This window comes from Nestor notabilis, unplaced genomic scaffold, assembly GCF_000696875.1.
Source record: "Nestor notabilis isolate BGI_N333 unplaced genomic scaffold, ASM69687v1 scaffold15656, whole genome shotgun sequence".
Taxonomy (NCBI): Eukaryota; Metazoa; Chordata; class Aves; order Psittaciformes; family Psittacidae; genus Nestor; species Nestor notabilis.
The window spans coordinates 109,774-134,324 of NW_009933575.1; the positions used below are offsets into that span (position 1 = coordinate 109,774).

At 38.2% G+C, this 24,551-nt stretch overlaps 1 protein-coding gene across 1 annotated transcript in view; it reads left to right on the top strand.

Annotated features, from left to right (window-relative positions):
- SMOC2 (SPARC related modular calcium binding 2) overlaps positions 1 to 24,048 on the top strand; it is a gene marked incomplete at its 5' end in the record, with an annotated part of 92,773 nt that extends 68,725 nt beyond the window's left edge. Inside the window, 4 exons of the mRNA XM_010016947.1 lie at positions 17,118 to 17,220; positions 18,116 to 18,363; positions 20,830 to 20,873; positions 23,639 to 24,048. Coding sequence (XP_010015249.1) covers positions 17,118 to 17,220; positions 18,116 to 18,363; positions 20,830 to 20,873; positions 23,639 to 23,662 — 419 coding nt within the window. The remainder of the gene's footprint in view (positions 1 to 17,117; positions 17,221 to 18,115; positions 18,364 to 20,829; positions 20,874 to 23,638) is intronic.
- Positions 24,049 to 24,551: the final 503 nt, after the last annotated feature.

Below are 24,551 nucleotides of genomic sequence, written 5' to 3' on the forward strand. Positions count from 1 at the left end.
TGCCAGGTGATGTCCTACTAGTCATGCAGGGTCAAAAACAAGATTACATGCTATGTTTTGGTAAGGAAGTGCTGCAACCTTATCTCAGCCACAGACAGAGGACAGTATACCTACTACAATATGGAGAACCTGGGACCAGAGGTGAGCTTGGGAAGTCTTCATGGTTAGTATAGTTAATTGTTTGTATGACAATAGTTTATAGTCTGGGATCCCACTGTTCTGGGCGCTGTGCAAACACAGATTAACAAGATGATGCCTGGAAAATTTACAGTCCAGCTGATTGCAAAGCCACTTGGACAATGGGTGGACAGATGCCATTAACTGAAGAGGCAGTGAAAGTTCCTGCCAATTCCTCAAAGTGCTTCAGTCTGCCAACATGTGTCACCTCCATTTCACACTGGCTGAGCTTAAGCCAGCTGGCTTACCTCCAGGTCCCTTTTTGCATCAGGTATTTAGACATTGGAGAATGCATTTCTCTGGGCTTTGGTGATGTAGAACATGTTCACAAGTATGACACTGCATAGAAGACGTATCTCAGTGGTTTTCAAGTATATAATGTTTTTCCTTGGGTTCAGTACAGCTTGTAGGCCTCCATGACTGAGAGCCCTTGAGGAGGAAATGAAATTACTCCATAGAAACATCTGGGAATTCTTTCAAAGGATTCAGAATGCTTCACAAAGATTCAGAAATTTGCTTCTCTATAGCTCAGCACGAGTGCTACTGTTCATAGATTCCTGATGTTAGCATATGGCAAAAATCCGTGAATAATTTTGGGAAATAAATTACTCAAATTTTGCCCTTTACGCTTGTGAACTTCTTTAATTTGTTTGCTATCTAGAAGTGTCTTCTGGTAAAGCCTCTTGCTCTGTAACTCATCCACAAGCAATTCATTGTAACTACTCCTAAAACACAATTCATGACCTACTGAACCCTGATCCTGCAAACACTTACCCACATTCTTCTTGTGATTAGTTCCATTAAAATCAAAGGGACTTTTCCATGTGGTTGTAAAGTTAAGCCCAGGCATAAGTGTTTGTAGGGTGAAAGTTTAGGTTGGTTCCATAACTCTTGACAGTCTACGTGCTATGTAGTCTCCTTTTGCTAAATTAGATGCAGGCACTCAGAACCAGTGGAAAGGCAAAGTTATTCAGTCCCAGGGTACTACTTCTATTCCCTAACTGGAGAGTTACGGAACCCATCCTTAAGAGTCAGAATTTTCAGTTCTTTGAGTACAGAATCCAGATTTGCTGGTAGTGATCAAACTTGGAATTAACTTTGGAACACGATTAAGTGCAAAACAAAGGTTATTGAACCAAATTCACTTAAGAATCAGAGTAAATATTCATCAGCATTTTTAATGGCATATTCATCACTACAGACCCTTCTGTGCTGTGAACTTTCTAATGGGGAAAAGTGCCACTATGCAAAGAGTTCCTAGGTTTTGTAGCCATCCACGTTTATAACAGAAAATGGGCAGATTTTCAGATAGCAGATAACAGAAAATAGAGTAGGGCAGATTTGTTCACAGAAAATAAACCTGGAGTTTGAAAAATGTAGCTAGCTCTGTGAACAGAAAAGTGGAATCTAGGCAGAGCTATTGACTGTCATACTCATCTATGTAATAGGTGTATTATATCTGACATATCTGGTGGTGAAAATATATACTGCAGTTGGGATGTAACACAAATTGCATTTGGCATTCAGTTTTACAATCTCATTTGCCATTATTCCTATGTGTCTCTCATTTTCCACATTTCAAGCAGGAAGGCATCATAAAAAGCTGTGTATGTGTGCATCTAAATAATCACAAGTGACTAAAAAGAGTTACTCCTTCATGTATGCTGGAGATTTCCATCCCCTTAATTTCAGTTCAGAGAAGTAATATTTAAATGGCCATGAAACAGGATCTCTGAACCACTGAAAAGAGAAGATTCCTGTTTTTCTGTTAAGATATGTAGCACATATTTCCACCCTTGGAAATTTTTTAGTATATCTGGTACTTGATCCCTTAGGCTCTAAAAGCAGAAAGTAAATTTTAAGTTTTTTACAGAAGCATTTTATTAGAATTTTTAGCTCCCTTTGGGATCTGTATAGCTGAGTTAAAGTATTAAAGAAAGAGCTGGAAGGATACAAAAAATATTTGTAATAAAATATTTTAAAACTCTCAAAAATAGTTATACAAGAGAGTTTGTGATTCTGTTTTCCCAAAATAACATGAGCTTGTACAGGTTTTGTGAAAGTGCATTGGAGTATAGTTTCTGCTGATGTTCCACTGGGGTGATGTGTGCTTGTAATTTCACCACTCAGGAATAATGTGTTTCTGATTTATGCAGATTAAAAGCTTTTATGTGATAGCTTACATAGCTGTAAATTTAAATCTGTTTATCGTAACATGCACATGTACACACAGAGATCCTCTTATGCCTCTCAACTCACCCTCCTATGAAAGGGTCTCAAACAGGTTCTACTTATGAATATATCGAAGCCAGCTCAGTAAAGAGTTTTCTTACATACTGAGTTGAACTGAACGCATTGTGTGATCTGTATCCTAGTCTGCTGTTTGTAATGAACTTCTAATTCATTGCTTTGAATTTGAAATAATCTCACTGTAATCAGTTCTGTCAGGGTTTAAAGTGGCATAAATGACACTGATAATCAGGACGGTATACTTACCAAAACCTACAAAGAGCTCAGTATAGAGAACATTGATATTTTCATTAGTATTTTTATTTCACAGAAAGGAAGAAGTAAGTGTTACGAGGTTTCAAGAAGTGTCAGTGGTACAATCAGGTATCTCTCAGAAATACTGACTTTTCATGGAGAGTGATGTCATGTCTTCTGCATGCAAACAACTGAGTGGATGTTCATTCCTCTGCTTCTGCTCTCCTGCTCTAGGGTGAGGCATCTCAGATGCTGGATTCTTAGAGGAGCTGTGGGAGGTGAGTTTGAGGTGACACCAGCTTTGGGCACCCCTACGCTGAGATGAGTTGAGACAATCAACTCCTTCCACATGTGGCAGCGACCAGCTTGCTCAGGCATGCGTCTGGGCTAAGGGCAAGACATGATGAATGAGCTCTTTGTATCTTTTCCTGTCAGTGACACCTAGCAGTGATTTTGAACTATTCTCCTACCAGAAGTGGGATGAACTGCCCTGGCCAGCCCACCTTTCCTGTAGGCACAAGTAGGTGCCTGCACTGTTTGCCCAGAGGTTGTTGTGTGACACATTCCTCCGGGGAAGAAGAGTTACTCTGTGCTGTGTCCTGAGCTCAACAGCCTCAGGCGATGTTAGGTTCACTGCACATACGACGTGCCTGCTCGAGCGTATCCATACTCTCCATTTATCAGTGATTTCCGTGCATCTTAAAACTGCTGAGTGGTAGGTTACCATGTACAGCACTAGAAATGGCCACATTTTTCACCCCTTTGTATCTGCTCTGTGTACTTATCTTTCAGATTTCTCTTGCAGACCTATGAACAAATTGGAGTCTACTTAAGCTTGAGAGAAAATTTAACTTTTCAGCCCTTACATCTATGTCTCAACATCTTTTCTTATAGAAAAGCAGAAAGACTGCTTCTGAAAAAATACAATCGATGCATCTTATGCTGTACATATATCAAAGGACTACTTTCTATATACAGTATGTGTTTTTTTTACCCCAGGCAAGCTAGGACACTTGGTTAATTAAGAACTTTTGGTAAATATCTCTCTTGCTCATTAATGGTTTAGTGGAATCCAAGTTTTCCTATCTGCTTGTGTAAAGCATACTTCAGCATAATTAGAACACCAGCTGGGTTGTAGAGTTTGGGATTATCTAAACAATGTAAAGAACACCTACAGAGAATTCATGCTCTAGATGTCATTGACATTGCCATATCAATCTGAACCAGAGTCATGGATAAAGATAATTAATATTTGATGTACAATCCCAATATCAGATTCTCAAAGAAAGTATGTTTCTTTGACCAAACTTAATCTGGTTCCTAATGAATCAAAGGAAGGTAGCCTCTCTTATTAAAAAAAAACCAAAAAACCAAATACTTTATTTCCTGGGTTACTTTAATTTTTACTATTTTTTTCATGAAACTCCAATGTTCTCCTGTTACAAGCTGAGCTAAGCTTATTTTTTTGCTGACACTAAGATGCCAGTCTGTTATGAGCTGTTTGAAATCATGTTCTCTGTTTTGATTCTCCACTTTGTTTGACACAGTGCTGATTTCATCCTTTGTCTTCTGTGTTTTCTTTTTCCCTTGTTCTTGCTTCTTGGATTAAAAAAACCCAAGGCAAACAGAAAGACAACATCTGTCTCTCACATGTTTACAAATCTATTTCATTAATTCTATGAGCTGTCCAGGATTTATGCGAAACATTTTTTTCACTAGATGTGTTTGTCAATAGCAAAATTCAGTCCAGTAGGGATTTAAAAAAAAAAAAAATCACTCATTTGAAGTTCCTATTAAAGATTGATTCCGTAAGACAGGTATCTTAACCCCTCTATTAACAGGGTGCACGGTGATCTCAGAGCCAAGCTAATGGTTCAAGGCATGGATCACACAGACTTATTGCAAACTTGGCAGCTGAGTCAAGGAAAGAGATTAATGTGCAGTGCAGTGGCTGGGCATGTAAGGTTCAGGAATCGGGTTTTAATTTACAGCTCCCTGTATGGCTTGGTGAAAAGAAGGCACACTGCTGTGGTGCTGGCATTTCCAGTGTTCAGAAAAACAGGGATCACTCTTTATTGCGAGTTGTTTTTACTTTTGAAGTTCATTAATTTCCTTGACATAGGCAGGTGGCTTGGTGAAACTAGGGTTATTTGGGAAAGCAGGACTCTTCTGGGAGAGTAAAAACTGTATGGTTTCTTCTACAGTGAAACCTTGTTTTGTCAAATTCCTCAGCTTCTTGAGCCTTAAGCTTGGAGGCCTAGCTAAGTGTTTGGGAGAATGCTTTGTTGTTGCTTGCTCTCGGTCATATCTGGCTGTGGGGTATCTTGTGGGCAGGCTTCACTTAATAGCAGCTTTGTGTGGAAGGCTGGGAGGAGAAGGAGGAATCTGAACAGATACACACTGATCTGATTCTTTACCATCTGCTCAAGGAAGGTAACCCTGGGAAGTGGGTCAGAAAACTGGTTTATGTGAGAGGAGACATGAGCATTTCTTATCATAAAAATACATTTATTTTTGTGATGCATTTATTTACAAATATATTTAATATTAAAGTAAGGATTCATAACCCGTACATAGGTTCAGGTCAAGTTTCCCCTCACAGATTTGTATGGGTTTTTTTTCTCTCATTTGTTTAGCTTCAGCACTTTGCCTTAGTAACATTTGTAGTTTGGAGACCAGTGGGAATTAATTGGGTTAATTTGCTTGTAACCAAACAAAATTTGAACTCCCTTCTTCAACAGCAAAAGAGTCATTCCCCAGCCCCTCTACCCCCCAGTTGCCTTCTTTGTGATTTATCTCTGTTTACAGATAAAGCAGAACACTGTAACACAGGAAAGATAAAGTGAGAACATTCTATACTCATTATATTTTCAGCAAAGACTACAGATAAATGCCTGTCATAAAAGAAGAGCAATTTATTCTTATAACATGCCTCGATAGCAAGGCATTTAGTTATATTCTTTTTCAGTGTTTCCTGGTAACTGTTTCAAAACACATCAGTGGCATTACTGGAGTCTCGAATACTTGAGAGATGAAAAGTGATCCTTTTAATACAGAAAAAAACAAAAACCTAAAGGTCACTAAAAAAGTATTTTAAAACTTGAATTTGGAACTTCCAGCCTCTCCCCTTGTCTTGATAAATGTTTCTATCTTTACACGTCCCTGAAATTTGTAGATCATACTGATTCTGCTCCAGCAGACCACAGGCATCAGAGCAACTCAAGATACACTTAGTATTGCAGACAGTCCTAAGTGCTTTACTAAGGCATTTCATTAAGCATAAAATTTGGTGATGTTTGAGGTACTGTGTGAGAACCCTAAGTTCCCTTTCCATTTAAAATTTAGACAATTTAATGAAAGGTTTTTCATGAAAAAAAAAAGGTGACTGAAAGGAAGGAAGCTTTGTACTCTGTGTTGTGCACGGAAATACAACTATCAAATAATTGAGATAGAACCACTGAAGTAACCTATGCTTTTTTGTTGCCTCTATGAAGATCTTTCCTTTTTTTTTTTCTTCCCCCTCTTTTCCATGATGTCTGAATGTTTGATTCACTCCAGCTCCCCTATTTTTTCCACTGTAATCTGAATTCAGCTTTATCCCACTGGGAGTTGTATTGTCTACCCTCTTTAGGTCTCCTAAGTGAAACATTTATCTTGTACAATAGACAAGTTAAATACCTAATTTTAGATAGAATGGATTTAAAGTTAGAAAATAAAATCCAACAGACTTAGTGAGTTCCTATATCAAACAACAGGCTTCTCTTGTGTATATGCGTTGCTGAAAAAAAAATTAAACTGTGGCTTGTACTATGGCAGAAAGATAAAGTGCTGCTTAAGCATCAGTTCCCATAACTCTCTTGTTTGGTAAGGCAGAAAACCTTGAGTCCAAAACATGCAAGACAAAAGATTTATTTACTGAGAATTTGACTTTTCAGTGTGAAAAGTGCAGTGGCCTTGATCCAGCAAAGCACTGAAGCCCATGCTTTCCTTTAAGCTCATAAATTAATTTGATCTAATGAGAGCACTGTGTTTGTTGACCTACTTGCCAGGCTCCTGGGAGGATGTTGGTTGCATTTCTCTACACCATGCAGGATTAAGGCCTAACTTAAAGAGCATGCTGTCCAATCTGATGCTATTGTTATTTTTCTGAAGGAAATGTTTTAATGTAGCAATAGAAGTGTTTTCTGACATTCTCTTTGTTCTGGAGAGTTTGCTCACAACAAAAGGAACCCTTCTGTGGACACACAATAGCTTGATGATTAGAGCGCTCAGCTGAAGAGGAATGGACCTAGGTTCAAGTCCCTGATCCAAACCAGACAGAGCAGGGAATTGAACCTGACTAGTGTCAGAGATTAGGGTACTCCACTGGGATATCAGCAAGCCAGATTTCAACTCCCTGCTCTGTCTGGTTTGGATCAGGGACTTGAACCTCAGTATCCCTCATCTGAGCTGTGTGCCCTCATCACCAAGCTATTTGGCTGAGATGGGATGGAGTGTTTTCTTCTTGAAAAAAAGAGAAAAGAAAGAATATGAAAAATTCTTATTCCACACCAGCGTAAAATCTAAATTACCCGATCCTGACACTTTCCACACAATCGAATTGTTGTTTCCTGGCCAGGCCTAGGGAGAGGTACTTCATGATCACATACCAAGAGTGCCAGAAGCAATAGGAAGATAGAAAACCCCTCTGTCTCTGAAAATGCAGCTAAAGATGCAAAAATTCAACTATGTTATCCACATGGCTTTCGCAGAAGCAGAGAAAACAAAACCACCAGAAGCCTACTCATGTGAACGCCAGAGCTATCTTGGTGAACTGCAGTTTTGTTTGGAGTAGAATGGGGGGGAGGAAGATTAATATTCTGTCAGTGTTGGAGCTGTCTGAGGTGTCTGTGTCAGAGCACAGGCTGTCCATGTGAACTCACTTGAAACTTCAAGCATCTTTTTTCCCCCACTGGTTTCCATACCTCTCTTTTCTCCCATGGCTTTCTACCTAGTTCTCTCTAATTTCCATGCTTGTATCTTTTCAGTACCGTTACCATATTTTAATGTCCTTCTGCTTCCCACAGAGAAATTGTTGTGGCTTAAGCTTTGGTCTTTGTGATGGTACACGGTTGAACCATGCTGCAAAACTCTCTATGACTGTGCTGATACTAGTTGACAGAAATAGATGGGTTTCAACCGTTTATCTTGTCCTTGTAATCCACATGCACATGTTGAATTTCTTAATCTAATCCCAGGCATTTTTAAATGTTTAAGGATCTTTTCTCATTATTTTTTCTTCTGCCTTCTGATTTTTAAGCAGCAGTAGAACATACTGATTTTTGACAATCTAGCATGTGAAGCCTTTTATGACCATCTGCAAAGTGCTTAGTTTAGTCTTATGAAGTTCATGGACTGAAGGTCTGTGTCTGTTGCAATTTCCATTGTTGGGTATCTCCAAATATGGAGTATGGACCTCTACTTTACGTTCATTCTCTTGTTTACTAAATCAACTTTAGAGTATGCATATTTATATCAAAGAAGTATTCACAGGAGAGTTAGAATGGAAATGAGTTTATGAATTATAATCAGAGTCATTATTTCAGTTCCATTCACCAACAAGCAAGCACTTACTGTTGCAAAATGCATGGCTGGAAATCAGGTTCTTATACATGCACAAGAGGGATTCAGTTTTGTTGCGTATGAACATTTGGGATGCTGCTGTTGTGCATTCAGACTGTATTTTCCCCCATCCCCTCTGATGCCCAGGGCACAAAGATATAATGTGATGTCTTGTTTCCATCTCTCTCCATTTACGCAGCAGCAGACAGCAAGATGCATGAGAACCTCCTTTGTGTGTTGCTGTTATCAACAAATAGCTTGCTCTAGAAATGGGACATGCACGCTCCTATAATTGTGTACACATGCTCAGTCTTGCAGCATGCCATGTCATGTCAGCCTGTGTATAAAATGGGGTCATGTTTTATTGCAGACCAAGCCTGACTGCTGGAGGGGTATTATAGGGTACTTCTCTATCTCTTTCCTTTGAGTCTCATGATCAGTAAGCCTGAGATGGTTTTCTCTTTTCAATAGTCTCTCTCCTCAGCCCTATCAGTGATAATACCAACTGACTGACCCTCTGACTCTGGGAAGCCTGATTAACATTAAAGTCCACAACCTTTGCTGAAGTCGACACAGCGGGCTTCTGCACAAATACAGGGAAATCCAGGCCTTGGCATGGCTGCAGGATATTCCTAGCTGGGTTTCTGAGCAAATGCAGGACGTGCAGCATATGAGGGGAACAGATCACACTGTACATGGCAAAACTAGCATACAGTGTAGTGGTCCAGCAAGGAAGTTGTCCTCGTGATCCGTAATGGAGTGCTATCATGTAATTGGATCTCCCTGCTGTAGAAAGACCCAAGGCACTTTGTAATCAAACCGCATGCTGTAAACTATTTTACATGAAGTCAGCTGCATTGCGTTCTTCCTGGCAGACACTTTAGAACCATAATTACATTCATCTCTTTACTCCATTGTGCTGCTGTCATTTCAGTATCTTTGCTACCAAGTACTATGTGTTAATTTCCTCGGTGCTTACTGTAAATTGCAAATCAAGGGTGGCATGATTAACACTGAATTGTCCTTTTTATTGGATGAAGTCAAGCTCATCATTACTTGAACATTAGTTTATTGTGGTTTAATGAGGTACACTGTTATATGTGGCTTGGGGGATCCATTCCAAATAGAGGTCAATTTGCAAAGAAAGTTGATTTGGAAACCTGCTGTAGCTACAGAGATCTTCCCCTGTCAACCCTGGAGAAGTGAGCTGGGTAATGGTGAATTGGGAGTGGATCTTAATTTTTAAATTAAATGAATAGTATCTATTTATTAAGACCCGAGCCTTCAGTCTGTCATAGTATGCTTGCTTCCTTCAGCAGGATTTCATTCTTGCATAATATCATACCTTGTAAAAGTTTCATAGCAAGCAATAGTAGGGCTGTATTTATGCTTTTGAATTAGTCATTTTACAGCTTTTTTTTATTTAGCAAAGGATGAGCCAGTGAGATTTGAAATGGAATTTGCAGAGGAAATCTGTAATGTTTAATGGAAAGTGTCCAGGAAGGTAACACAACTGCCAATCCCAAATTAAATATTACATAAAGACAGAGAGAGATTTTCATGATGACAGGTTTCCAAGGACTGGTTCATTCCATAGTGTTCAAGTAATGCTTTAGTTGTTCTTGCTGACTCTTGTTTCACTTCAGTTACTTGCAGGATTTCCATTTTATAAGCCTTTTCTAATCACTGCTGTAAAAACTCCCTCTGAGTTATATAGTATATAGTTCATGTTCCAAGAAATAGCCATGCCTGCCTCCCTGTATTCCCAGCTCCTCTCTGTGTCAGAAATCCAATTTCTTTCATTTGCCAGTTAAGGGGAGGGGGGGAGGAAATCAGGTAATATTGATGAAAATTTGTCTCCTAATTCAAATTCAGGACTTGTAGTTACCTGTATAAGCAAAATAAAGCATGAGTAAAGTGTTCAAGGACAGGTTGGACAGAGCCTTGGGCGACATGGTCTAGTGTGAGGCATCCCTGCCCATGGCAGGGGGGTGGAACTAGATGATCTTAAGGTCCTTTCCAACCCAAACTATTCTATGATTCTGATGCTTCACCTGACTGCCTGCAATATAGCTAGATCTTCTGCTTCCTCTCTGCTTCTCCCTTCGCCATACAGTTTTCCAGCTCACCCTGCGCCATCCAGCAATGTTTTCTGCTCTTGTAGCAGCTACCTTCATAATTCACAGTCCTGCCACTGCTTTCATTTCAAGGATAGAGAGACACCAAGTCATTGCTCTATTCCATCCTCATTTGGGTTAAAAAAAACACCACAGACTTACATGAAGGTTCTGCTCTTCTCTCTGAAAACCTGGTACCACTCTGTGGGGTGAGACTCTTCGAAAATAGCTCTCACATAAATCTGTGCTGCTGGGCCAACAGTTTTTAACTCAGCTCTGAATTTCCTTCATCTTTTTGCTTTAATGCCACTGTTTCTCAGTATTTGAATAGAGATCTTTTTTCTGGCTTTAGCTGAGTGAATGCTTTTGGGATTTTCAGCTGATGCCTCCAGTGGTAAATGTCTTAGTTAGAGATATCCACGAAGGTTAAAATCAACATCAGGTTGTAGAAAAGACTGGTTTTCATGCATGTTTCTAAGGAGCAGGCTGCTTAGATTAATTAAGTAATGTAAAAACCATCACCAGTAAGCAAGTCCCTATAGTTCAATTTTTCCAGAAGGAGACCAGAATTATGCACCTTATTTCTGAGTTCACTTCCATAATTGCAACAACATACATTTTTTGTAATAGCTTTTCCTTTTTAATGGATATTTAAATGGAGGTAATTAAATATGGTTATGTCATACCCATCTCCTGAGAGGAAACATAACAGCATGATGAAAATACAAGCGAATTGGAAGTAATAGATGTCCACTAAAAAGGACTACATTTTGGCTCCCTAAGTAATAGTGGTTGTTAATTGTTAAGACTCTCAGAATGATAATATGGAGATTTGGATGCCTGCCATACTATAGAAAACTGGATTACAAAGTATTTCCATTTAATAAGCTGTTGTCGAAAGTGTTACTACAGTCAGAAGTACCAGCTGTATATCTCAGGAACAGACAGTCATGAAATATGGTATGTAAAGCAGAAGTATAACCTTTTGAAGATTGGATCCAGTTGTTTTCTGGACTTTTTTGGGCCCCTTTCTAATCCTGAAATTTGTGCCCTAATCAATAGACTGATGGACTTGTATCACTGTGCCAACACTTCAGCCAAATACATTGTGTTTCTTACACTGGAGCTGGATGGACATTGCTATAGTTAAACGTAAAGGCAACCAGCCTCTAAAGATTAGGAGTTTGGATCGTCACAGACTGAACCTAAATGCTCAGAATTTCAGATTCTTCTCAACATGCTAAAATATCTTTGGCCTACCAAATTAGTGCAGATACTGTGTAGGTAGTGACTATCTAATAAAAACATCAGCTGCATTGTGTCCATTTAGGCAAGACCTTATCATATGGGTTTTCAAAACTTTCATGTTCGCAGTCAAAACTAGAAAGGTAAGAGCCTACAAGAGAATGTTTAAAAAAGGCAAATAAGGTCCACAGATCTTCTGATGTTCTGTTTGAGTTTTGGATGGCATCTGAGAAGATTACAGTGTTCTAGCTGTTTCATCCACTGCCTGTTCTCACAGTGACATCTCAGAATTGTTAGCAGCAAGAAATTTAAAAAGTCTTTCAAACTCTAATGAAGGAAAAAACAAACTAAAAGGTGGTAATCAAAAGTCATTTCACATGATCTGTTATGCTGTTATGTTCCGATTCTCTTTTTCTCCTTTAACAACTAATATTACGAGAACTGATATAAATGTAATGAACTGCTTTTCCTATTAACAAACGCCTTAGCCTAACTTTGTCACTCAGCTTCCTGTGAAAACTGTTTACAGGATCATGTGTGTTTCTGCTATGAACATTATCCCTTCTTTCTACCACATTTACCCAAAGCATAAAAGAGTAGTTTGAGCCTAAATGAACTTATAAAACAGATACATACAGAATTCATCACAAGCAGGCCTAAACCAGCTGGGAGTGTAAGTTAGCTGTATGGAAAAGACAGCTAACTTGAAAGAAAAGATACTTTTTAATGGAGATCTTATCCTACTCTAAGAAAAAGTCTAAGGTAGTTGGAATGAGTGCCTTCTGAATGGATTCTTTTTATACTGAGCTTAGAGAACTTTTATGGGTGAGACACTTCATGTCAGCAGGCTCAAGTTGGACAAATCCCACTCAATGCACCTCGGTATGATATGAATGCCTGGGTTTGAAGGGTAGGGCCTTGAGAGATCATCCTTTGTTAACTCTTTTGTTTCCCTCTACTCCCCAAATTAGAAGAGAAAGATCATTTTAAAATAGTAGCAAAAATAAATATATGCAGAGAACTGAAATCTGCTTCCTGCCCTGCTCCAGCAATAATATTCTTCCCTGTAAGACAAAGAGATCTGGGGCTCCAAAGCAATGGATTTGTAGCTCCCCTCCAGCTAACATCTGTTCTGTTCTACTTCATTATTTCCAAAATTTGTGTAAGCATGTGTAACAGAGAATTTGACTCTGAGTTCAACTTAATTCTTTTAATCAGTAAGAATATTTAAGAGAAAAAAGAAAAGAAAAAAAGGGTAATACCTTAGGGATGTTAACAAGCAGAGATGATAATGTCCTCAACCCCTTTAGGATAAAGACTAAGAGGTAGATAATTACTGTTTGTGAGAGGTTACCAGGAGTTGCAGTGAGGGAGAAACTTCAGTGAGCCATAAAACCACTGACTCTGTTGAGGCCATGATGTTTAGTCTCCAGCAGAGTTACAAATTTTTGTTCCCAGGCTCATCTTTTGACGGTTTTTTTTGCCTGAATGTAACTCCATAAAAGCTCAGGAAGCCCTCCAAGAAAATGAGAAGGGCCCTCAGCATATCTAGACAAACACAAACTTGTGATTTATATGGATAAATAGCAATAAACTCATTAACTGAACATATATGTGTGTATAGAATAAAAGTCCAAGAAAAAATATTTTCCTTGTATTATCTGATCTCCCAGGGTAACCAGTAGCACTGACAAACTTTGCTGAAGAGTTCTTTCCTATATACCACTATATTTTGGTGAAGTCAAAGATGTTAAAAGAAACATGAATATTTCTGATTATTAGCAGGTCAAATTTTATTTATAATCTTCAGAGGTATTTGAGTGGTCATTGTATATGAGTGCACTGCTAAGCCTGATACTCATATTAACAAATAGGAAATAAAAAAGAAGCTTTAGATTTGCTAATTGGAAGTTGTCATGCCTTTAATTACTTGAGTGAATGACTCAAGACAGTTTCCTCTCTTGCAGGAAGGTTAATGTAAACCCCCTTTTAAAGTGATTAATCTTATCTATTGTACTCACATTTTTACAGAAATGAACAAAATACAATACATCAGATGTGCTGTGAAAGATCATCTTCAAAGATTGACAGTGGTAGATTATTATCAACCAAGCAGGGACCTCCAAGGCACTTGGGTACATGTTTTAGGAGGTTTATAGACAACTATCCCACAAATTTAACTCAAAAAATACATCCTGAGTACTAAGGTAGATGTATTTATAGAGACACGTGTACACATGAGATACATAATGTATAATGGTGATTCTTTGATTACCTTTGTATTATAGCTGAAATGAGGTGTTTGTCTATTGCCGTCATTTGTGGTATGTATTTGTTGGTCTAAGGTTTACTCTGGGTAAAACTATCCTTAAAGCAAACACTCAGCTCTGTGTTACGTCTCTGAACCTGTAGGTTAACTCCATGTGGTTTCAACTTCAACCGTGTAACAACAAATTATTATTTATGTAAGCTGTCAAATTCACACAGGACAAGCAGCTGCAGAAGAAGGAACTGAAGTACATAAACCATAGCAAGAAGCGTAAGGCTCCCGTCAGAGACTTTCCCTTTCTGTATTTAGTCCAGTAAGAGTGAATTACTCATTACAATCAAGCTAAAGTTCCCCCAGTCTTGCCATTTCATCCACAAATTTGTTGAAAATTAAAGCTCAGCATGAAGCCTCCAGAGAGTTAATAACACCTGCAAAGAACAGAGATTTCTCTGTAAGGTAAATTGCTGTGTGATTGCCCAAATGTCAGCAAAAATTATAATTGGGAGAAACTGAATATTTTCTCTGTATTTAACTGGTGAGGATTTTGTGGGGTGTCATTTTACGTTAAGTAGTAGAGTTATAATTTAGAATGTTTCACAGCAGCTAGTTGTGTTTGTTTTAACAGCGAGATTTCTATGAGATTTCTGTTGCTGTCAACTGCTATTGCAACTTCATGCAATACACATTTAGAAACCTGTCTTAATCGTAGACAAAATTGTCAGAGACAGGCTTTAAAGTATGGATTTTTTCCCTGTGATTTCTTGTGAATTTAGAAATCAATACTTTCCCCTACCTAGCTGTATCTTACGAGATAGCAAGGTAACTCACGATTTTGATCTCTACATCTGTAGCATATGTACACTCAGCAGCTCCCTGGACAGCAGTGAAAACTACCTTAGGCATAAATTTCTGTTTCTTCCAGATGTTTCAGGTATGCTCTCATAACTAACTTGAAAAATTCAGGTGGAGCTCCTAAGTCAAATTGGATATTAACATTATTATCTATCCACAAAGGAGAGAGAAAGAAAAAGAGTGAAATTGTCTTGTCACCATATTGTGCTGCATTGTTACACACTGAGGTATCATTGCCTGCATTTTCCTCGACCCTTCTATCAATTCACAACTCATGTTTGGAGCAGGATTCAGGCTTCTGCCTGATGACAGTAAGACAACCACAGCATGAAATGGATAAAGCTTTTATTATTTAAGATAGGTCTACACAGAGAGCCTCAGACAGATCTCTTTTTACCTGTCCTTTGAAGAGAACCGGCTCTGGTCCACAAGCCAAGTATCCTTGCTAGCAAGAAGTAGTGCTGAGTTCACTAGTTTGCTCAGAGACTTAGTTGCTTGATTCAGGCAGGTCACCATGCTAACATGACAGGATGTGCCCTCTGCATGCAAACTGCTTGGGCTCTGCCTGCTCATCTCTGGGCAAATGTGCTTTTGGGTGGCTTAATTTAAATCACAGTGCATGATTTACTTACATGATTGCAGAGTCTGAGCCTTACTAGCAAGCTCTTTGCTCTAAGGAATATACTTTTGAATTATGTACAGAATGATGCCAAGAACCTGTTGGTATAGTCTTCTGTCCCTCCCTATTAATCTTCTGCGACCCTTTTAATTTCTGTGCCTTACAGAGAAAGCTCAAATGCTTGTCTCACTGAACTCAAATTTAGGATTATAGTCATAGCTGTTGGTTTGGGATTTTTTTTTAATTTCTTTTTTCTTTCTTTCTTTCCCATTGTAACAGAAAAAGAACCCAACTATTTAAAGCCTAAGGGAAGAGGAACATATCTTAGAGAGGGACAACTGACTTCAGATGTGTACTTCTAGTGCAGCCAAACTTGCTTCAGTGCATTCCTGTTATATGCCTTCTACAGTTGCTAGAATAAAATGTCCCTGGTGCCAGAGGCAAACACATAAGAGACAGGGAACTCATAGCTGCATGAATGTGTTAGACAATAATATGTTGTGGGTGCTGCTGCTATACATAATAGCTAAGCTATTCTTACTGCGACACAGCTAAGGGCTGATATAACATAGGTTCATTTCCTTGGATCAACATGGGATGTATACAAAAAAAATGTGCTGGGCAAGATGAGGCTTTTCGGGCTCAGGTAATCCTACTGCCTTCTCCAGAGGTCACTGAAAAGTGTAATGAAATAACAAATACCAACTGATTGACTAATCTTCCTTTTCCACAACACTTCAAAGCATTTCCCTTTTTCCATTTAAGATTCGAACTGCAGGTAAACAGGCCTTCAGCATAGAATTGTCTGTGGAAGTCGTGCCATGAGCTCCAGCTTCAAGCTTGTCACCCCTATGTCATTGCTTGTGTATCATCCTAGAATTTGACTCAGCTATTACAGGGCTAGGGAAAGGAGAAAGACCTGGTGGTTTGGCTCAGGGCTCTAGGGAAGAGGAGAGGAAGCAGGTGTATTTTATAAGCAAATGTCCATGTGTCAACATTCATGCGTTTGACAGATGAATTTATCTGCTCCAGCTGCACTACTCTAAGAGTGGAGCTTTTAGTGTATATTTATCTGACGTATTATGTGTCTGAAATGTGCTGTCAGTTTCTTTCAGAGAATAACTTTATGGCATAGGGAGTGTAATTATAAGGATGATCTAGCATGACCATAGGATCCTACAGTATGGGATCCTACAGTATGAACCAAAGTACCAACTAACAGCATCAGGCTGGGCTAGGTGCCATATAGTAGGAGTTAACCCGTGAACAAGAGAAAAGTGAAAGAGGCAAGGAGTTGACTATCATTTTACAGAGAGGAAAACCAATGGACTGGGAGAATGTATGTTGAGAAAGCCATTGGTAGTTCAGAGGAGCAAAAGTGGAAATCCAAAAGAAGTATTGTGCTATTGTCTTCTAGTCCGTGTTTGTTGGTTGTTTCAAACCTGTTCTAAAAATCTGATGCCCATGGAAAAAATATCTTAAAGAAGAAAAATAAAGATAAAAAATATCTTAAAGTGGCCAAAACCATATTCTCACTTGCTAGAGTGAAAAAGGTTGTTTTTCTATTCCTACTTTATGTCACAGGTATGTACCTGAACTTAGATGCTTGCCTTTGAATTATGTTATGAACTTGTCCACAATTTATGAGGATTTGTGTATAGGGAGTCACACCTATTTCTAAGTTTGAACTATTCTTGGAATTTAAATGTTGCAAAAAAAGGGAACAAGAAAAGAAAAAAATCTGGTTTTCTAGGTTGTCCTGGGGCCAAGAAGAACGAGTTCCTGACTAGTGTTTTGGATGCATTGTCCACGGATATGGTGCACGCAGTCTCTGATCCATCACTGTCTTCTAGCCGGTGGGTTTCAGATCCTTTTTGTGTGTCTTTAGAAGGATTCTAGCAGCGGTGAATGAATTTTTGAGGGCTTTGAGAAGTTATTCTTCTTATGCCTTCACAAAGGGTAGATTTCCAAGAACCTATGTAGGAGAGTTTACTTCAAAGTTACCACTGTCGACTTCGTGCACTAAACAGAAATGCACTTGATAGCTGAATTCCCAGCAGCAGCGCAGTTTAGTGTTTATCTGTAGCTGCTGGTGCAACTGTGACTCAGTCTTTGTCTTCTCTCAGGCTTCATTTGATAAATGTGTGGTACTTTTCTGATACATATTTTGCCAAGTTTCTTGTGAAACAAACCAATATCTGTGTGCTGTCAAACTTCAGGTGTCTGCAGGTCAGGAGCTTACCATCTGAAGTTGAGGTGGCATTTATTGTTACAAGTTACCCTGTAATTCAATACATTTAGGTGTTTTCTCTCTAAGAACATCCCTCATGAGTTGTAATTGGAGTCTAGGTGTTTGCCAGTGCTGACTGTTGACCTGCTTCAGTTGGGTATATTATGTGTTTTAATGTGTCTGCCATCTACGAAACTGTCTTTTTCTCTTCTGTTTCTCTCTTCGCTTTTCTCTGTTTCAGGAAATGAAAGGGGAAAGCACTGTTTTCTGGGTATGGTGCTGACCTCAACACAGTTTCAGAGAGTTAACGAAGAGCAGATTCTAGTCCTAGTTCTAGTGTAAAATTCAGGATACAGTTGGCCAAAGTGAAAAAAGATGGATTCACTACAAGAAGCTAGTGTCCAAAAGCAGGGAGGTTTATATAACAAAGCATCTGACAGTGATTTAACTATTCTGAAATAAAGATATAAACTAAGGTTTATGTATCAAAATTAAAACTAAGCTCTTGTTTTCTGTTACAGGGTTTCAGAGCCTGATCCAAGTCATACTCTGGAAGAGAGAGTGGTCCATTGGTATTTCAAACAGCTAGATAAAAATTCCAGTGGTGATATTGGCAAGAAAGAAATCAAGCCATTCAAGAGATTCCTAAGAAAGAAATCAAAACCCAAAAAGTGTGTGAAGAAGTTTGTGGAATACTGTGATGTGAACAATGATAAGTCCTTGTCAGTTCAAGAATTAATGGGCTGCTTGGGAGTAACAAAAGAAGAAGGTAAAGCAGAAACAAAGAAACGCCATAGTAAGAACTTTTTCTGTCTTTTTCAGTAGATTCTTGAGAGCTGGTTAGGTCTGATATTTGTATATGCCAGAAGTATACAAAATGAAAGAATACACCTGCCTGTAGCTAATGCAGCTGTTGTTCAGAGCAGATGGAAGGAAAACTGCTTCTGTGTACGTAAATCATCACTCACGAATAATCAAAACTTCCTGTTGATTCTGACCATTAAATGTATTACAGTAGGAAACCTAAGAGGATACAGTAACATCAACAGTTATCGAAAAGCCAGTTTAATGTTACTTCAGCACTGTGTCCTGAATGAGTGGAAGTGTCACATCTGTGCTTTTTGGATTAGGAAGCATATTGTTGAGCTTTCTCATGACTTTTTGTTTCTCAAATGTGGTTTAGAGATACAGTGAGGAATGTGGTTTAGAGAGACAGTGAGGAATGTGGTTATCTTCCAAAGAGGTGGAACAGTTGCTGGTACACAGCCACCTTACCTTGCTGCCAAACTGGTAGAAGGGGGAACAGGTAACCTGAGTGTGTAATGGTCCCTGAAGAGTTAAGTCATACAATTCATGATACTAAGAATTAAAAAAATCCTGTAATTGTTAACAACAACAACAGATCACCATACTGTAAGAAGTTGTAGAACATGAATTATTTTGTTTGTCTGGGGCTTAAAATGAAGCCAGGGCAGTAAAACAAATGTGTCGTAAGAAATGAAAGCACGTCAAGTGGGAAATACAGACAGAAAAAAGTGGTTTCCACAAAACTGGTTGTATTCAAGTCCAGAAAGGGAATGCTGCAGAAAGACAGAGTAGTTCTACATTGTAACAATAAAGTGGTGTCTATGGCTCACAGAAACATCTCTCAAAATGGATATATCAAATCCAGGATTTTTTTTTCTGTGTTTTTTGTGGACCTGATAATAATACCTTGCAATTTTTACTCAGATGATGGAGGTAAAAAAGTGTATGTATCTTTATGCTGTAAATTAAATGTAATATCTTCTTTTTTATTTACACTATTTGCCAGATTAGTGTTTTGAATTGGAGGCCATTAGAGTCACTTCATATGTTAACATCCATGTCAAGATACTTCTGCTGCAACTGGCACTCCTTCATCCCTTATTGTGTACAAAATTTGTGTCCAAACTCATTGCCCCAGGACATAGAGGAAAAAATTATAGCAAGACTGAAAGCAAACCCTATTTTTTCTGGTGCCCATTCCAGTGAAAAAAACAAAGATTAGGATAAACTGCCTGATTTGGAAAAGAAAGTTGTAAGATGCGTGAAATTATATGAAGATCATACACAGATTTAGCTGAAGTAAAAATTATGTTTACTGTAAGTGGAGATTTTTAACAGAGCTTCTTAAAAAAAAAAATTTAGTCAATAAGGAGAACATTCATTTTTGGAAGGAAAAAAACTCAGAACTTTTGCATCAAAAAAATAATGGCATCCACTTGGAAAAAGTTTCTAAACCAAATAATTTGGTTTCTTTCCTAGAAATACATACTTTTAAAGACAAAACAGTAAAAATTGCTTTTGTTGGAATATCAGTGTTCTGTTTAGTTTCTCCTGCTTGATAATTAAACTTTTCTTTCTGCTAGTTCTTTCATTACAGTCACCACTTCACTAGAGCTAGAGTCATGTTTCTAGGAATAGGTGAGACCCTGTCACATGAGGTGTGAGACCTGAGATAAGGAGGTGGCTCTATATCATTCTGTGTAGTCCCAGGTATCTTACAAGAATTATTTGAAGCCATGTAAAAGCCAGAGAGCTGCAAAATATTATTTTTCAGGGGAATAGTAGTTTCTGCAGCATTTTTCAAGGTCCAGTTTTGTCTCCCTTTGTCCCAGTACAGCTTGATGACTAACAAAGTGGCATGGAAGATGAAGAGAGCAGGTTCCTCCCTAGCCTCCCAGGTTTGTTTGTGAAGTTGAATGGGCAAGCAGACTCAAGCAACTGTTTTGCTTTGGGGTTTTTTTCGCCTATTTAGAGTACTGTCTTGGAATTTTCTGCCAAGAAACTTAAAACTCGGCGATAATCTTCTTGTTTTACAGATCAGATGTGAACGATGTCTTTGGCTGTTCCTATCTTTAAGCAAAGTGAATGCTTTCCAGACAGTCTGCTTGTCCGTGCTTCTTTCCCACTGATATAATAGGCTATATTTACTACTAAAGATTTAATAAGTTTGAAATGCTGGACACTGACTGAATAAAATCTGTCCCAAACAAATGTCACATATTAACTGGCAAGAAATGCTGTCATTCAACTTTCATATAATTCCATGAAAGAAGCAACACCTGCGTTGAGGAAGACAATAAGTGGATGTTTATCTCATTTATTGAAAGCTGTGCTCTAAAAAATACCTTTTCAGAATGAGGGCTTCAGTTCTTGGGAATATTACATATAACTTGCAAACTATATTAATATTTTCTTTTCCCTCCTTTAGCGGCCCCTAAAACCAACACTGAGAGCACTTCATCCAGCAGACAGGTGAGTATTGAGGAGAGGAGTTTCTCCCTTCCTGCCTTGCCCAGCTAAACTTCTTGGGGTTTTAGCAGTTATCATTGCAGCTTCAAACTGCATTCGTCTTCCATTCTGCAGATTTTCCAGGAAAATGTAAAGCAGCATGCTGATTAACAAATTCTGACTTAAGTTCTATGTAAGGAAAGCTGAATCAGTCAACTGCAGGTGCAGAGTAAATGTGTATAAAGTGCAAAGTAGAATAAGTTTGCATGTGGGTGTTTCTAGTAAAGTGTAAATTGGCATGTAGGTTAGTGATAACGAGATGGCTGTAAATGAGGCCTTATGAGTCTTCTGCATTCCTGAATAACAGCATTACTGTACACTTCTAGGTGGGCACTGCTTTACCTTCATTTACCTTCTGCTTTAACTGAATTCTGTTAATTTTCCTGTGTGTCATACTATGGACACAAACTTACATTGATAGAAATTACTTTGTGAACAAAGCCATTCATTTCCCATGCCCTATGAAAATCTATACATTGCACAAACCCCACTGTATTATTATATGGTGGCTTTAAGCACCTTTTAAAATCTTAGTGTAGAGAAAAGATCTGTCACTTTCAAATGCCTTTGCTGGCTGAGCAAAATGATGCTGGAGAACTAGGATTTGCATCTGTCTGCTGATGTATGTTAAAAGTAAAATTGGTTAGGTCTGCAGAACGATTCTAGCAAATAAAATGTCAGGTGCCCTGACAACATAATCCGTGATACGTTTTTGCATCAATTTTCTGCGAAGACTTTATTTTGTTTTTCTGAATAACACCAGTGTATGTCGTTCATGGAATTTTGGCTACTCAAGTCATTCAGAGCTACAAAAGCCACAAGAGCAGAATTTTTAAATCAAAGAGAAGTACACACTGAAAAGGAAGGACTCAGGTGGAAGCTCAGAAAAAAAAAGGTTAAGAAAGAGTTTTTCATTTGTGTGTCTATTTTTATAAACATTAACCCTAAAGATTCAGTTTTCTGGCCAACATTGGTGCAACTTCCTTGCACTTTTGCATGGGTCTGAAGAAGGGCTTCTGAGTATGCCAGTTATTTGAATAGTCTAGTAAGAGAATCATCTTCATACCATTTTTGCTTCATTTTTGTATTAGTTAAATGACTGGTGCCCACAAAAGCGTCAGTAAATGATTAATTGTTTTAAAGAATATTAATATAAAGGTATTATGAGGACAGCTTGGAAATTAGGAATTTGGGAAAAAATATCCCAAAACCATACTTGTGGTTAATCTCTTCCAATCTATCAGACAGCTAGATTAATTTGATAAAAACTGAACCCAAGATGAACTTCTCCACAAGCCAAGAGAAATCGTCCTCTCATTGTTGCTAGTCAATTTGTTACTTGCTTTATCTCTTGATTTGTTTGATGTTAGGTTCACACTTCCTAAGGCAAACTCAACACTGGTTGTGGATTCTACCAGAGACCTCCTACATACATACCTCTGATGGAATATAAAATATTCTCACAGCTAGAGGGATGTGATAAGTTTCTGTTTGTTTAAACAAATGTTTGTGATCTTAACTTTTCAAGTTCACCCCACAAATCACTTACGCTTTAAACAAGGCAGCCTGAAAACAATTATCCTGTCAGAACTCATAAACATTCAAAGGGGTAATTTTAATTATATAATGCCAATTACTGGCACACGTGCATTACACTTGAAGCATGACAAGCCCTCTCCCCTTTCTTGTAATCTGATCCCGACCTGCAGAATCTGTAATAAAAGTGTCCTAGAGCATCTATGTTTTTTAATTTTGTCCAATAATTTTGCTGACTCACCACCAATTATTTTAAAAGCTGTTGCTAACAAATGATAGCCTTGAATTAAGGCTGGCTCAGCAAACCATCTGTTGGCAGTTTCAAACTCGAACAATACAATGCAGCAAATACTGAAGGTGGCTTTCATCACAAAAGTTTGCACTTGAAAGGAAGTTATTGAAAAGCAACTGGGCTGGGTAGGAGCTACTAAGAGGAAACCACCCATCTAAGAAGGAGCAATCAGGTTTGCACAGTTAAATAAATGGGCACTTAAAAGCTCACTTTCTACTAGTTTATTGTGGCAGTTCAGTTATATGTATGTTTATGTATGGTCAGGCATGTATTCCAGACTTTTTTTTCACCTACGTGGTCATCTGTATGTGTACGCATACATACAAGCTTACTGAAAGAAAACAAATACAGCTACATATACTAATATGCTGTCTCAGCTGTGGTTGCTCTATAAGAGGTCAAATACATGATGGATCTGACAGAACTGGGGCAGTGGCCAGGTATATTTCCCTTGCTCAGCTCCACCCTGTCCAACAAACATACATGTAGATGCACACACGCTGTCAATGAGACCCAGAGGGTCTTTTGCAGCCTAGCAAAAACTTTACAAGGAAACTATAGATTGCTCATAAGACTTTGGCCAGCAGCCCATTCCTTATATATCACATGCCACAGAAAGGTATATTGCACCAGGGACTTGCCCAGGCAGTTGCTAAAACTGTGTGTTTGACAGGCATAGATTTAAAAAGGCCGTAAGTAAGAAACAGCAAAGATGCTACTCATGCCCTTGTTCATAGATGCCAAGAATGACTACAGGGCAGGGATTATTTTATTCCCCATATAGATTTGTGCAGAACTCTTATTCTAATAGTGGCATGTGGACACTGATGAAGAATAAATATTTATACATGATTAATTGAAAGCATCATTAATAGTGCAAATTTTTCCAACTTTCTTTCAGCAAGTTTCTAAGAAGCAAGGGTGAAAAGCTTACTGATCCAAGGCAGATCTCTGACATGTGGGAGATTTCCTCACCAAAAGGCAATAAAAACAACTGTAGTATTTGCACTTTGTACTTAAAAATGTAAATTCACTTTGTAGAAGTGAAATATTTAAACAGACTTTTTTTTTTTTTTTTTTAAATCTGTGAAAATGTAATGGCTAGTTCTGAAAAATTATCACATACAATGTATGTGTATTCTTTTGTTGTCTGAAATATGTGAAACGTGTTGGAGATGTAAAAGTTTGCATTTAAACCATTTAAAAAAAATAGCTTTTTGGAAAATAGTAGCATAGAAACCCGATTCTTTGTATTTTGGCTTCAATAGTATGCCTTGTTTTTATTTAATCAATACTGTCATTTAAGTAGAGTTATGCTGAAAAGTCTACTGTATTCTCAAATTTGTCCAAGCAGTGTTGGATGTTTCAGGTTTGCAGGACTGAGGGAAGTGTGTAAATTGCTGTTTACTTGGGTTTGCAGATTTTAACTGAACAGATTTTTCATTGGTGGCAATATTTTATTTCTTTTTGTTTTTATTGTTATTGTTATGCTTTCTGAAGATCAGACAGTGAGAATGCAACCACTAGTGGATTCAAAACAGTTATTCTGCAGTTGGGCTACTTGTCAAAAAATATATTCTGTTATCCATTTTTGAGGTGTCTTCCATTATAAGTTTTGGTAGGAATTTTTTCCCTGTTTATCTTCGCTTGGGTTGTTAATACAGCAAACCAACAAGAAGTAAGGTGAATTGTAAAGTCACTCCAATGCAGTTCAGTCTAGGTCTAAAAGCATGTTTCTTTGGTCAGTGCAAAGCAGGAGCAGAATTTAAATGGGTCAGAATTGTAAATCTAACTGTAAAGAGACAGGGAAGGCT